Source organism: Oscarella lobularis, chromosome 10 (assembly GCF_947507565.1).
Source record: "Oscarella lobularis chromosome 10, ooOscLobu1.1, whole genome shotgun sequence".
NCBI lineage: Eukaryota > Metazoa > Porifera > Homoscleromorpha > Homosclerophorida > Oscarellidae > Oscarella > Oscarella lobularis.
This window is the reverse complement of record NC_089184.1, coordinates 3,085,007-3,099,119: the sequence shown is the minus strand read 5'-3', so window position 1 is coordinate 3,099,119 and position 14,113 is coordinate 3,085,007. Positions and strand designations below refer to the sequence as shown.

General features: G+C 43.9%; 5 protein-coding genes and 1 long non-coding RNA gene across 12 annotated transcripts in view; 4 read left to right on the top strand and 2 right to left on the bottom strand.

The window, feature by feature from the left end:
* The first annotated feature begins 34 nt into the window (after positions 1-34).
* On the top strand, positions 35-5,865 carry LOC136192039 (1-phosphatidylinositol 4,5-bisphosphate phosphodiesterase epsilon-1-like). 2 transcript variants are annotated; one of them, XM_065980513.1, is made up of 20 exons: positions 35-273; positions 323-400; positions 454-786; positions 944-1,603; positions 1,662-1,769; positions 1,822-1,914; positions 1,966-2,064; positions 2,115-2,183; positions 2,236-2,856; positions 2,918-3,018; positions 3,071-3,195; positions 3,340-3,404; positions 3,453-3,515; positions 3,574-3,633; positions 3,681-3,840; positions 3,895-4,016; positions 4,079-4,204; positions 4,262-4,358; positions 4,408-4,932; positions 5,072-5,865. In XM_065980513.1, the coding sequence occupies exons 1-20, from the start codon at positions 52-54 to the stop codon at positions 5,323-5,325; spliced, it is 3,981 nt and encodes a 1,326-aa protein (XP_065836585.1). In that variant the 5' UTR covers positions 35-51; the 3' UTR covers positions 5,326-5,865. The 2 variants fall into 2 exon arrangements, with proteins under 2 accessions (XP_065836585.1, XP_065836584.1); XM_065980512.1 differs by having other exon boundaries at positions 4,408-5,865.
* A 377-nt stretch (positions 5,866-6,242) lies between these two features.
* Positions 6,243-10,952, top strand: LOC136192044 (polyunsaturated fatty acid 5-lipoxygenase-like). 5 transcript variants are annotated; one of them, XM_065980537.1, is made up of 13 exons: positions 6,243-6,345; positions 6,406-6,466; positions 6,952-7,180; positions 7,302-7,467; positions 7,527-7,828; positions 7,883-8,087; positions 8,133-8,365; positions 8,421-8,968; positions 9,019-9,394; positions 9,452-9,534; positions 9,585-9,785; positions 9,850-9,938; positions 9,988-10,952. In XM_065980537.1, the coding sequence occupies exons 3-8, from the start codon at positions 7,007-7,009 to the stop codon at positions 8,484-8,486; spliced, it is 1,146 nt and encodes a 381-aa protein (XP_065836609.1). In that variant the 5' UTR covers positions 6,243-6,345; positions 6,406-6,466; positions 6,952-7,006; the 3' UTR covers positions 8,487-8,968; positions 9,019-9,394; positions 9,452-9,534; positions 9,585-9,785; positions 9,850-9,938; positions 9,988-10,952. The 5 variants fall into 5 exon arrangements, with proteins under 5 accessions (XP_065836609.1, XP_065836605.1, XP_065836606.1 ...); XM_065980533.1 differs by having other exon boundaries at positions 6,999-7,180; positions 9,850-10,952; XM_065980534.1 differs by having other exon boundaries at positions 6,996-7,180; positions 9,850-10,952.
* LOC136192045 (uncharacterized) lies at positions 9,706-11,285 on the bottom strand. Its single transcript, XM_065980538.1, has 3 exons — positions 11,226-11,285; positions 10,916-10,957; positions 9,706-10,857 (listed from the first exon to the last, which is right to left on the bottom strand). Exons 1-3 carry the CDS (start codon positions 11,230-11,232, stop codon positions 9,830-9,832), a joined length of 1,077 nt encoding a protein of 358 aa, XP_065836610.1. The 5' UTR covers positions 11,233-11,285; the 3' UTR covers positions 9,706-9,829.
* Positions 11,286-11,324: 39 nt separating this feature from the next.
* LOC136192053 (uncharacterized) lies at positions 11,325-13,357 on the top strand. The gene is made up of 4 exons (XR_010671100.1): positions 11,325-11,634; positions 11,708-11,807; positions 11,862-11,958; positions 12,006-13,357. It is a non-coding gene; the product is annotated as an uncharacterized lncRNA (long non-coding RNA).
* LOC136192047 (uncharacterized) lies at positions 12,150-13,733 on the bottom strand. 2 transcript variants are annotated; one of them, XM_065980541.1, is made up of 3 exons: positions 13,674-13,729; positions 13,327-13,365; positions 12,150-13,268 (listed from the first exon to the last, which is right to left on the bottom strand). In XM_065980541.1, exons 1-3 carry the CDS (start codon positions 13,684-13,686, stop codon positions 12,256-12,258), a joined length of 1,065 nt encoding a protein of 354 aa, XP_065836613.1. In that variant the 5' UTR covers positions 13,687-13,729; the 3' UTR covers positions 12,150-12,255. The 2 variants fall into 2 exon arrangements, with proteins under 2 accessions (XP_065836613.1, XP_065836612.1); XM_065980540.1 differs by having other exon boundaries at positions 12,151-13,268; positions 13,327-13,368; positions 13,674-13,733.
* A 54-nt stretch (positions 13,734-13,787) lies between these two features.
* Positions 13,788-14,113, top strand: part of LOC136192050 (uncharacterized) — a 4,469-nt gene continuing 4,143 nt past the window's right edge. Inside the window, exon 1 of the mRNA XM_065980545.1 lies at positions 13,788-14,082. Coding sequence (XP_065836617.1) covers positions 14,059-14,082 — 24 coding nt within the window. The 5' untranslated portion in view covers positions 13,788-14,058. The remainder of the gene's footprint in view (positions 14,083-14,113) is intronic.

Genomic DNA, 14,113 nt, shown 5'->3' with positions numbered 1-14,113 from the left:
CAAGCTCGCGTACAGTATACGCAGATGTGCGCAGTGGACAGAAATTCAAGAATGATGAAACGAGCCCCTTTCTCGCCATCGCTGCCGCCAGCGCCACCGTTGTTCGCTGATTCGGTTTCTGTCTTACACGCGGGAACAACGTTCATCAAATGGGAAGAGGAAGGAGCGCGCACAGAGGCAGCTCACTATCGAATCGATTCGTCGTTGAACGATCGAGTTACCTGGACAACGCAAACAAACGCGAGCGGAACGATTTACATTGCAGCCATAAAAGTGAGCTCGTAAACGTTGATGAATTCGATTCGAATCTTTATCGTTGAAGCTGATTCTCCGTGGACGGAAGCCAAAAGACGAGAAGACAGTTCGACGACTTTGTGCTCTCACGAACGCATCGCCAACGGTACGTAAGAGTAAGATCAACACAGCGCATACCTACGTGTGTGGGCGTGGTAGGTTTTTAAGTCTCATTGCCTTTCCATTTACTACGGCCCGTGGCCTTGGACTGTTCATCATCTCGTTGGATCCGATTTAGAAACGGTTTCTAGCTGGACAACAGGGCTTACAAACCTCGTTGAGACTGTCAGGAAGACTCTAATAGAACATAAGGAAACTGGTAACGACTCCTACGATGACGACTCAGAGCGTTGTTTTCGTTACGGAATCGCGACTTTCGATTATCTTATCAAGAGCCGCTATAAGAAACTAAAACACTCGTTTGAATCGAGACTGCCTCTTGTTGACGCCGTTGCTGACTTAGCTGGAATACGCAAGTGGAAAGCGATAAAGGTTAGCTAATGTAAGGGGAGTGGCCTGCGGGGAGAGCAACGCCCTGTGGGCGTTCTCACGTGAGCACGAGCGTGGGTGGGGATTTCTTCTATGGAACTTGTAGTGATTCAGCTTTTTACACTTTATAAGAACATCATTTGTTCTTTTTTCTCTTTAGGTGGTGAAGCAATTGTCCACATTTGGAGGATCGTTTTCCGCCGTTTTAGAGTGCGAGAAGGATTCAGTGGGCTTTGCTCTTTTCTGCGAATTGCATTTCGTTTTGACGCTTGTACGACGAATTGACATTCAGCATCTCTTCACCGATTTGTCCGTTCCAGCCACGGCAACAAGCGTTGCGTCAAGCAACTCCAAAAGGCTTTGGCCCCAATCGAAACAACCCGTCGGTTCTCTGAAACACTCGTGGCTTCTGTCTGACGATAAGAAACGAACAGAGTCTGAACTCTTACTAACGCTCATACGACCTCTCATGAATATGCGAGCGACCCAAGCCACTCTTGAAATTGGTATCGATACGCTAAAGGGATTTCTCCTAGTGTGTCAAGGCGTCGAGAATGTTAGTACAACGCAATGCGTTCAGCTGATTCGAAGATTCGAAGACGCTGGCTTTTTGGGTCGCCATGGTCACCACGCTTTTAGCATTTTTGGCTTTGCTCGCTACGTGATGAGCGACGAGTGTTGTTCTTCTGACGATTGTCTCGATGCTTGTAGCGATGATATGGGACATCCTCTTTCTCACTACTACATTGCTTCGTCACATAATACGTATTTAACTGGAAGTCAACTAAGGGGCGAGTCAACGGTTGACACTTATATTCAGGTGCCTTTACCTTTCAATGTCTTTTTGTCTTTTTTTTCTCCTGAATGACGCTTGCTAGGCTCTTCATCTGGGTTGCAAGTGTTTAGAAATTGATTGCTGGGATGGTGACGATAAGGAACCCATTGTTTATCACGGTTACACGCTGACCACGAAAATCAAGTTCAGAGTGCGATTTTTCTCGACGCAATCACTATAACTGTTAATACTTTTTTGAATAGGACGTCATTGAGGCGATCGGCGAGCACGCTTTTGCTGCTAATCCGTACCCACTCATTCTCTCTCTTGAAAATCACTGCAGTGTGCCGCAGCAGGTTGGGTGTCGCTAATTGTTTCACTCCTTTTTTTCTAATTGTTGTATGAAGATTGTCATGGCACAGATTTTGCGAGAGTATCTCGGGTCCTATCTACTAACCAACTTCCTCAATGACGAGCCGCCTCATATGGAATTACCATCACCTGAAGTAAAGAAGACGCTTTGATTTTTTTCTATTGCAATGATTGCGTTTGTTAGGATTTGAAGTTAAAGATTTTGATCAAGAACAAAAAGATTCAGTTTCGAGCGCAATCAAATGACAAAGAAGTACTTTGGCGTGACATTTACTTTGTTAAATTTTTAGCTTTGCTTTCTGCAGGTTATGGTGTCTTCGCCTTCCTTCCAGACAGCCATATCACGTCCGATACCTTACCAGCGTTCTCTTTCCTGTCGTAGTTTACCGACTGAGACTCGTTTCCAGTCAAAGCAGCTTGAAGGAGGAACAGAAGAAGAAGAAATAGAAGACGAGGCGGCATCAAGCGAAGGCGAACTCTTTCGCTTTTCTTTTGCTGAAGAAGCAAGTGCAGTCGCTGTCGAATCCGACATCGCAGCAAATCAGGAAGTAGACTTCGACAATAAAATTTCAGAATCAGACGATGATGTATTCAAACGTCTCGCCGCAATTTCTGGAGAAGACGACGACGACGATGATGATTCTAAAGACGATGAAATTGAAGAGAAAGCCCCAAGGCTATCAAAAAGTGAATCGTTTCGTTCTTTTTGCAAGACGCTAAACGCGGACGAAGTCCTCTTTCTTGGTCATCTGTCGCAACAAAATCAACGGCGTCAATTAGGCTCTGCTAGCTGGACTGCGTCATCATCGAACTCCGTGCGTGAGCGTGAGAATGCAACGATGCTTGTTCAGTCAAAGCGAAACGTTGCACTGGAATTGTCTGACTTTGTCAATTACGTGCAGCCGCTAAAATTTTCTGGTTTTAAGGTGAGCTCGGCGTTTTTGTCGTAGGTATCGTATGCTGCAACGCCTGCTCATGCTTTCCTAGAGCTATCATGCCCTTAAGAGTGGCGAGTGCGTTCACATGTTTTCGGTGTCCGAAACGAAAGCAAAAAGACTTTGCAGGAAGTACGGAGTCGAATACGCCGAGTAAGAAAAGCGTGCATACTGTCTGATGTTTTTGACGATTGCGACACTGTAGATACAGTTTGAGACAGTTGAGCCGCGTTTATCCGTCAGCCAGCCGCATTTCGTCGTCAAATTTCAATCCGGCAATGTTTTGGGCGTGCGGATGTCAAATGGCCGCAGTCAACTATCAAACGAATGGTGAGCTATTTAGTCGCTTCCTTACGTACGTCAACCTTCCTTATTACCCTTTACGTGAATGAGCTAAACAGCGTTACATGCAGGGTCATAAAACATCTCATAGTATATCTTCTTCATGGGGTTTGTTAAAGTTCGTCTATTTAGATCTGGGTTTGCAATATCACAATGCAATGTTTCATAAGACATTTGGCTATCGTTTGAAACCTGAGGTAACTTCACTGCCCCTCTATTAGCCCATGAAAAGAGTATTGTCGAAGGCATTGAGGAAGCGATTTTATAACCCTTTCCAAACGGCCGAGCCGCTTGAACTCAAAATAAGAGTTAGTGCCATTCTAAGTTTAAGTTTTACTTTCTATTCTGTTTGTTCTCTTGCTACAGATCATTTCAGCTCAGAATGTTCCTGAGCGCTTGGCTCCCTATGTCGCCTTTGAGCTGATTGTGAGCTTGGTTTAACGTATATGAATTTTTGCTGACGATTTACGTAGGTTATCGGTGTTCCTCAAGACATGAAAAAGTATCGATCAGACTCCATGAAAAATGTGAATGGTTTTGTCACGTGGACATCCGACAAAGCGACGTTCACAGCTTTAATAACCATGGTCGATTTAGCCGCAGTTCGATTTGCGCTCTACGCAAATAAGCAGGGTAAGTCACAGCCGGGGCTGGCCACGCGAAACAAGATGTAAAGGTATTTTGTAGATGATATTGGCGCGGTTTTTCTTCCTGTGAACTCTCTGCGTGTCGGTTATCGACACGTCTATTTGGTTGCTGCTGATGGTGACATTGAGCGTAGTGGCATGTCATTATTTGTTAGTATCAAGGTACAGTACCACAGTCTTGCGCCCATATACCGTATATCCGATGTTGTTCATCATGCATATAGATTCTATCGAAATCAAAGGCGCAGAGGAAGGAGTCTTTGAATCTTCTTACTCAACGCAGTGAAACGCTGCATTTCTTAGAAGTCGTTACACCGTCTGGAAAACAAGTTGTCGTCGGTGTCCCCGAGGTAATTTATTGGCTGCCTCTTGAGCACATCCCACCATGCAAGTCTTTGTTTATACAGAGCGCCGACACACAGACCGTTATTCGCAGAGTTCTTCAGGAAGGGGATATGACTGCATCGAAATCGAAGCGTTTCGTACTCGTCGACGTCAACGAACGTATGTATACTCACCATCAGAATTAAGTTTACCTCTTTTTCTCTTATAGTTGCCGAACGATACATGGATGACGACGAGCGACCTGTCAAAATCATTCAATCTCGGACAATGTACGGCGCCAAGGGAAGTTTTCATTTACGAGAAATCGGTGGCGACGGCACAACGACGCCGACGACCGATCCAAAAGTCGCCTTTGGCGACTTACCAAACAAAGCAATTGCCGTCAAAGTCCACTGCTCCGATCTTCATCCAAGCATCGAAAAATCGTATTCAAAAGTTCTTGCAACTCCAGGTATGACCGTTAAACAACTAATTCAAAAAGTCCTTTATCGACTTTCATCGTCGATTGTCGACCTAAACGACGACAAAGTTCTGACGATTGGAAACCGCGGACTTGACTCGATTTCTCTCGTTCGCGAAATTCGCGATTCAAGCGGCGTCGTGACAAGGGAAGAATCTGTTGACGAGTCGGAGTCGGTTTTGGAAGAGGCTCGCAAACGCGGCACCGATTTTCGTTTGAAATTCAAGCCTTTTCGACGAGCAGGCGCCGCTCGACGACGTCTCATCGATCGTCGTAAGGAAATTTCTGCAAGCGCAGTGCAATTTTCCGATGCGAAATATTCACTCCGACGTCTTACTAAAAGATTGTCTGATAGTGATGATTCGCCTTCCTCTTCGCCTAGTTTATTGTCTCGATTGAAATTGCGTTTTAGATTTGTTGCAAGGTCGCCCCCGCCTCCGCAGTCTGCATCTCCTTCTCGTCAAGTGGGTCGAAGTCAATTTCATTTGGAAATGCCGAAGTTGTCTGAAGCTGAGTCTTCTGAGTTGTTTAGTCGGCCTCGTCGAATGTCAAGGCGTCGAACTCGGTCGATGCCGAATTTGTGCAAAGAGAGCGAAGACTCCTATTGAAATGATAAATGTTTTGATGACAATGACCTTTCAAAAGCTTCGTCGTTGTTCAAGTTGATGAATGGTGAAAGTTCGACGGATTTAGATGTCTCATAGCAAAATTGAATGAATTTCAAAAGAATTTACCAAAAGCGCGGCCTATTAACACGAAGAACGTTTTACTAAGTTTGTAATGTTACAGGGCTCATTTTACAAGAATGTATTCCAGTGTTGTGTCACGTGTCAACCATCGACCAACGTGCGCTATCGATCAAAAAATTGACTGATACTCGGTCTTCTTCGGGGCGATCATTGCTTTGAACGTCTATTCGAGCTCTATCGGGTCGACCTCAACAGCTTGTGCACGCAGCAGCAACGCAGAGGCTGAAGATCTCCTGCAGCGAAGTGCAGACACGTGATCTGTAGTTTATGCGTCCCTACACGAAACCGGGTGCCGTAGAGCGAGCGCCTACTTCAATTAAATGTTATTTCTGCCGTGTGCTTTAAAGAATCCTGCCAGTGCTCGTCTAGTAACAAAGATCTGTTTCACGAATATACCTACAGGAAAGAATCGCAAACATTTAGCAAAGTCTTCAAAAATTAAAAATGATTCTTACCTCTAAGTTTTTGATATACCTAAAGAAAGAAGACCGTTAAGTAGGAAGAAAATATTTTTAATATTATTTGGTCTAAGGGAAAGGAGCTGTTGGTCTCCTCTGCCTGTAGGATCAATTTATTTTTCGTTTTTGTTGTTATTAGTGAAACAGCAGATTGTCATATCGTCAGTTGTTAGTTTAGGTTTGTATCACTGTTCAAGTGTTTTGTTTACATTTAGGTAAAAGGCTGTGTTAATTTAGTGAAGGAAAGAATGTTAGAGCTTGTTTTTAGATAAAATGAACATGTCAGCGTTTCATTTTTGTGATGCCTGTGCCAATTAATTAAATGCCAAACGAATTTCCAAGTAACGTTTTAGTTTGTAGCGCACGTCGTTGGTCTTCGCGGGATAACGTCATGAAGGGGAGGAGCTGTCTGAGTTATTAGTTTCGCGCGTCGTTTTCTTTTTCTTGAGGCATATCCGCGACGTCCTGTCTGACGAAAGGTAGTGGCATGCCTCTGCGAGCAGTGTTCAAACTTTGAACTTCTTTCTTTACATTCTCAGAACATCTATACTCGGGATTCTCTTCGATCCGGCGCCGCTCAAGTTTCTCGCTGTTTCTCAGGTGAGTTAAGACACCCGGCCATAAATTCTAAATAAACAGCCGTGACGATCGAGATACTTCTCTCTCACCTCGGATATACGCTTGAAAAGACGTAGGTTTTCTTACGAAAGCTGCCTGGTTACGTACATCCCGTCACGGCCAGGCGGATGTGCGTAACCAGGAACTGCCTTGCGCGGGGACTCTCGGTTTCTTCTTACTTTCTAAAGAAATCTTGTACCAAATCAGTGAAGTTCCTTTTTTCGCTCCCTTGATGTGCATAGGTTTCTCACGTAGTAGCACTTCTTCATGCAAACTAAGCTCGCTGACGTAAAACGATCAAATTAGATTAATGGCCTATTACTGGTGTTTGGATAAAGTAGATTTAGATTAGCCGTGAGCATTTATGTATTGATTTGGTTACCTATACGTAGCTCAGCCGCAGTTTTTAGCACCTTACGCAGATTAGCGCGAGGAAGACACTGTTCACTGTTTGTTCTCTGTTTTAGAATTCCAGCATCATTTGTTTAATTAAAAAGTTTACTTTTGCTAGCAGCTGTCAATATGGGAGCAGACCAGAGTACTGTAAAGTACGAAATCATCGTGCAAACGAGAAAGAAAAGCAATCGAGCCAAGCAAAGTGTCAATATGACCATCATAGGCAGTGCAGGAACAACTCGTGGTATTCTACTCAAGCCGTTCAAAGACGATGAGCAAGAGAAAAAGTTCACAATAAAGGTTTGATGAAATCGATTGTTGTTTTAAGATGTGGTAGAGCCTTAGGCCTCTACGTACCACATCTTTGCAAGACTAAAAATGTACTTTCTAGCATTGTCTAATATACCCTTGTGTTACGTAGGAAGCTGACGTTGGCACGTTGCACGCAGTTACGCTTTCGTTGAGAAGTGGAGACCACTGGCATGCCGGCGCAGTCATCATATCGACTTATGAAGAAAAGGAAGTCTGTTTTCCCTGCTATCATTCGGTCACGTCGCAATCTGAACTATATGTTGCGCGAAAAAATGGTAACTTTTGTACTATCTGAGTCTGTGTTTGCTGTTCGTAATTGCTTTACTTTTTGCAGCATCTCTCCCATTCAATGATAAAGAGCCGTTGCAAAAGCTTCGTGCCGCCGATATACAGAAATGGCGCGATTTTCTGCCTTGGTGTGAACCAGATGGCATTCCCAACTACTCGTCCTGCGCTCAGCTGCCACCAGACCTGCAATTTGCAGTTTTCTGCAAGAAAATTGACATGGGAATAGAAGCAGTCGAAGGCTTGCTCAACAAATTTTTTGAGGACGCTATAGATTGCGTTGTTCCTGTGCTGAAATCATTTCCCGACTATAAGAGTCTCTATGAAAATAAGTGTTTTCCAAGTTCAGACGTAAGCAATACTCGCACGTATTACATTAGGTAAATGAATTATTGCATTATTTAGCTTCACGAAAATAAGTTCGTCAGGGTGTTTGAAGATTTGAAAGAAGACGAATCCTTTGGACGTCAGTTCCTGCAAGGAGTTCATCCTACAGCACTGTTCTGCGTCAAAGAATCCTTGCCTGAGAAATTTCCGGTTACAGACGAAATGGTGGACACGTTTCTGGAAGGTTTGGGCCAAAATATGGCTGAGATGCGCCAATGCTCAGGTTCGTTTTCTCATTAGTTCACTCACGAAAATCTATTTCTTGTAGATTCACGAACTGCATTCTCATCTTCTGCTTACTCATTTGGTGATGGAGCCCGTGGTTACAGCACTCCTTCGCAACGTGGCTCGCTGTCATCCTCTTTTCAAGTTTCTCATTCCCCACATGCGCTACACTATCGCAATCAACAGGCTTGCCCGGGAGACGCTTCTAAACAAGACTGGCTATGTTGCCCAAGGCATGTCTGTTGGAGGACATCACATGGAGTTAGTTCATCAGGAGTATACTCGACTCTATTATTCTATATATAACTTGTACTTATTCGACCTTTTATAGGAAGGTATGCAACTTTTCAATGGAGTCAACTCAATATTCCACGTGATTTGGCAGAGCGTCACGTAGATGACCCAAGCAAGTTACCAAATTACTTCTATCGCGACAACGGATTGACCGTGTGGAACGCTATAAAGCGTTTCTCAGACGACGTGGTAAGCATCTATTACAAGTCCGACAACGATGTCAGGAGAGACAACGAACTCAAAGATTTCATCCAAGATTTGCACGACAACGGTTTTCCCAGCACCGATTCCGAAGAACACGGCCGCGACGTCGTTTCGCCTTCCAGTCTCAATAGCCGAGATGAATTGATTGAATGGCTCACTTGCGTCATCTTCTGCTCATCTGCTCTGCATGCTGCTCTCAACTTTCCCCAGTTTGAATACTATGCTTTCAATCCGAACGTACCGATGCTTATGCGCTCTCCTGCCCCAGAAGCGAAAGGAGACGTAAGCGACAAGCACATTTTGAATAGCCTTGGAAGTGTCGATAGCGCCTGCTTGCAAATTGCAGTCACTTGGTTGCTCGCTTCTTACAGTCAAACAGAGGTTAAGATATTGATAGATGATTTGGATAAACTAAAATTGAGATTGGGCAGGTTTATCTTGGAGACTACTCGCACAGCCACTTTGCAGAGGAAGAGACAATCAAAGCCATCACGGAGTTCCAGAATCATCTTAAACAAATTGAAAAGGAAATCGATGCCAGAAATGAAAATGTCACAGTTCCGTATGTCTACTTGAAACCAAGTAAGATTCCTAATAGTATATCAATCTAATACGGCGTACTGTGCTTCGCGTTGGGATTATTTTGTGTGCTGAGTTGATTAGGCAATTTATGACGTACTCCGAACGTTTATTACATTGTGAGTGTATGTGTCAGTATGTGAGCATGATATGAATGTGTCAGCTGCTAGACAGTATATAGGAACGAACCATCGTCAGGCCATAGACAGTGGCTGCTTGGGTTCACAGGTACCTGAAAAAAGTAAATGTAATTTAAAAAAAAATTAGATCTGTTTTTATTTGCAGCCATCGAATCTGCAACCGCTTGCCCGACTTCAAGCAAACTTCATTTTATATCGCCAGCGGATATACGACGTTGACAGATAAGAGTATTGCGTCGCACTCATAGCTTTCGTTATGTTAAGAGAATTAATTTTAGGTTCGCGTTCCGACGCAGTCAGCTTGCACTGATTTTGGAAAGCCTTGACATTCTGCTTAGTGCAAACAGCACTAGAATGCGTCTACTTGCATTCATGCATTCGTACAACTGCGAACACCAATGTAGTTACTTTCTAACTATAGTTGGATACACCAGTTTCCAAAGAAGGTACAGACAAATGAACACCACTTTCCAAAAAAGGTACAGTACAGACAAATGATGTGTAACTGGTTTATAGTCTGATGCTAGTTCATTTTTTTATAAGGTGACGTCTCAAAAAATTGACCTTCTGCCGCCTTCCTTTTCTCTGCGACTTTTTGCGTTGCATTTCCAAGGGAAATGCAATATTTCTTGGTGAAGCTTTTCTCACTTGTGTAGTAGCGTAAAGTTTCTTGTCTCTTAGCCTCTCTCAAAAAGCCGGATTCGTACTTCTCTCGACTATCTTCTGTAACAGCGTTCTTATTCATAAACATTCCGTGGTGAAGAACCAACCAGAGTACGGCAATAGCAGGCGTGTATACAACAGAATCGCGAATAAATGGGATACAATCTGACACCAGCAGTGTATCAGCAACACAATCATATAGAATGACCCAGAAAGAGGATCGACTCAAAAGAAGGCCAGGAACCATACTCTGTTTCGCTGAGTGGAGATTGTGACGAACAAAGGAATGCATAATCGTTTCGCCAATTGCTTGATTCAAATACTTTTGGTCGGGCTTGGAATCAATTCCCAGAAAAATATCGTTATCTTCACTTGTAGCAGATGTCGTAATGAAGGTAGACCAGTCCAAGCGAGGCGTGGGTGAAGCTAACAGATTTCCATGCCCGTGCCAACACCGTTTCTCTCCCATTCCGAGAAACTTCACTTCCAGATCCGTTTTTTCGTAGAGATGGGCTTTTTTCCCATGTTTTGACGGGTGGCAATAGCCCACCAATGGTTTAATTAAACCGGTTGCATAAACTACTTCAGCTTTTCCTTCATTATTATCTGCAGCATCCAATTCTTCAGCTATTTCTCCCAAAGCATCATGGTCATCGATGACACTGAATAAACGCTTTACTGAGTTTGGATCTTCACGTAAAGCGACTGACGACAGAAGAAAAGGACTTCCTCCTGCTGCCTCCGAAGAAAAAGAAATCATTGGTACTTCAACCTTTGTTTCCTTTCGGTTTAAAACAAACGCTGAGTCTACGTGCGAAAACTCTACTCCAGCCGTGTTTACGACGAGGAAGGACTCAAAACAGACTGCAGATTTGGCTTTCTGAAGCACTGAAGACTTAATTAGCTACGATATTCTGTAAAAGTTTTGATAAAATAACGGCCTTACGGTCTTCAATCCTTTTGTAGCTTTCAATCGATGTGTCATCCACTAAATAAACGCTACATTACGCGAGGCAAGAGAGTCTAGTACTGAGCCGCTTATGAGGAAAAGAACGGGATCATAACGAGGGGAAAGGGGACCCCCTCGAGTCAAGAGCTTCAGTACGTACGCGCCTATTAATAACGTCACTTAAGCTATTCTGAACGTTCTTTAAGAATCTTTAGAAAAAAACAGTAAGGTGAAAAGAACGCCTAGCATGCAGCTCTCATCGGCGATGGACGCATGCCCTAAAAAAATCTCTACCAGTAATAATTACCGTTCATGATGGAGATTCAGACAAAGTTGGCGAAAATCAACTGGATAGTCGGATATATACGGGAGCGAAGTGTTTCAACGGCCCCCGGATAATTTTTCTTCCCGAGCAACAAGGATGCAGCAGAGACCACACTGGCGATGAGCGAGTTCAGCAACTCCCCGACGCATCCCAAGCACATATAAAGAGACGTTGCATCACAATTCGACGGAAAGCACCCTGAAAACACCGTACGCGCCGAGAAAATATCAATCGTCAATGATGACAACATCAAACGGCGTCACAGCAGCACTAAGAAATCTGTGATGGCATACGACTCTCTGAACGATCCTCATACTTTACGCAACATTAACTGGAACATCGAGGACCTCTGACTAGAAATTATTGAGTATAAATTCCATCGTTTTTGCCGGTAACAGGCTTTGGCAACCGCCTCACTGTCGCGATCTGGTAAAGTGAGGGCCTGTACTGTAGTTTGTCTTTAGGTCGACTTGCTGATAGAATGTGTCTTTTGAAGTCATAGTCAAGACGGGAAACATTTACAGAGTTGGAACAGACACTCGAGCCCTCACGCAGATTATATAAGTATATACTCAGGAAGCCAGCGTTAACCCAGAGTATATTGATCTGTATTTACAGCTAAAGAGCCGGCTCTACTCGTCTGTAATAATTAATAGACAAGAGTCGGCTTCTCGACATACAACCTTGAGTTTAGAAGATTTTCGGCCATTTGACAGTAAGTGCAATGTGGCTTGTGGTGAGAAACTGCATGATGTTTTACAGAAACATAGCACTGAAATGCATTCACGTAAATGCTTTCAAGATTAGATGCAGACATTGGAACTATCTGCAGTCATACAACTGCTAGCATGTACAGTACTTACGTAGTGCCATGGAACTGTGTTCCAAATGAAGGCAACGACGATAGGAGCAAAACAAGACCTTTTTAGAAACACTATTTTCTCAAAGAAGGTACAGACAAATGATGAGGGAACTGGTTGATCGTCTCATGCAAACGAGTCTCAATGCTTCTTCACTTTTTATGGGGTGACTTCTCAAAACATGGACCCTCAAACGCCTTTCTTTTCACTGGGCCTTTTGGCATTTCACTTTCAACCGGAACGAACCTTTTTTTGGTGTAGCTTTTCTCCCTTTTGTAGTAGCGTAAAGTTTTCTGACTCTTAGCCTCTCTCAAAAACCCAGATTCATACTTCTGGCGAGCGTCTTCTGTTACAGCGTTCTTATTCAAAAACAATTTGTGGTGAAGAACCAACCACAGTACGGCAATCGCACGCGTCAATACAGTAGAATCGGAAATAAATAATGGGACAGAATCTGACACGAGCAGCACATCAGCAACACAATCATATAGAAGGACCCAGAAAGAGGATCGACTCAAAAGAACGCCAGGAACCAAGGACTGTTGTTCTGGGTGGAGATTGTGATGAACAAAGGAATACATAATCGTTTGGCCAATTGCTTGATTCAAATGCTTTTGGTCGGGACAAGCCTCTCCTTGCGAATCCAACAAACTTTTACTCGTAGTAGTTATGAAAGTAGAGCCAAAATGAGGCGTGGGTGAAGCTAACAAATCTCCATGGCCGTGCCAACAGCGTTTCTCTCCCATTCCGAGATCCTTCAGTTCAAGATCCGTTTCTTTGTAGAGATGGGCTTTATTCCCATGCTTTGACGGGTAGCAATAGCCCACCAATGGTTTAATTAAATCGGATGCAAAAATTACTTCAACTTGTCCTTCATTGCTACCTGCAGCATCCAATTTTTCAGCCATCTCCACCAAAGCACGAGAGTCATCAATGACGCTGAATAAACGCTTGACTGCATTTGGATCTTCACGTAAAGCGTCTGAAGACAGCAGAAAAGGACTTCCTGCTGCTGCCTCCGAAGAAAAAGAAATCAGTGGTGCTTCACCCTTTGTTTCCGTTTGGTTTAAAACAAACGCTGAGTCTAAATGCGAAAACTGTACTCCATGCGTTAGGACGATGTCAAAGGACTCAAAACAGACTGCAACATTGGCTTTCTGAAGCACTGAAGACTTAATTAGCTACGATATTCTCTAAAAGTTTTGAAAAAAGAATAGCCTTACGGTTTTCAATCCTTTTGTAGCCTTCAATCGATGTGTCATCTACTAAAAGAAACGATACATAACGCGAGGCAAGAAAGAGTCTAGTACTGAGCCGCTTATGAGGAAAAGAACGGGATCATAACGAGGGGAAAGGGGACCCCCTCGCGTCACGAGCTACAGTACGCCCCACTTAATAACGCCGCTCAAGCTATTCTGAATATTCGCTAAGAATCTTTCGAAAAAAGAGGAACAAAGCACTTCTCGCTCGCCAGTCGACAGTATAAGGTGAAGGAACGCCTAGCGCCTAGCAGCTCTCATGGGTCCGGCGGACGATGGACACATGCCCTGAAAAATCTCTACTAGTTTACCGTCAACGTTCATGATTGATGGAGATGCAGACAAAGATGGCGAATCTCTAGTCGGATATATACGGGAGCGACGTGTTTCGAGGGCCCCCGGATAATTTTTCTTAGTCCCGAGCAACAGGATGCAACAGAGGCCACGCTGGCGAGGAGCGAGTTCAGGAGCTCTCCGACGCGTCCCAGGCAAATATAAAGTGACGTTGCATCACAATTCGACGGATAGCACACTGAAAACACCGTACGCACCGAGAAAATATCAATCGTCGACAACGACAATATCAAACGGCGTCAGCAGCAGCACTAAGAAAGCCGTCATGGCATACGACTCTCTAAACGATCCTCATCTCACTCGTTACTACACGAAAAAATTCGCCACGTGGCAGGAAAGGAAATGACGGACAAACGGCGAAGACCGGTGAATAGTAAAGAAAGACTTTTAAGAATTA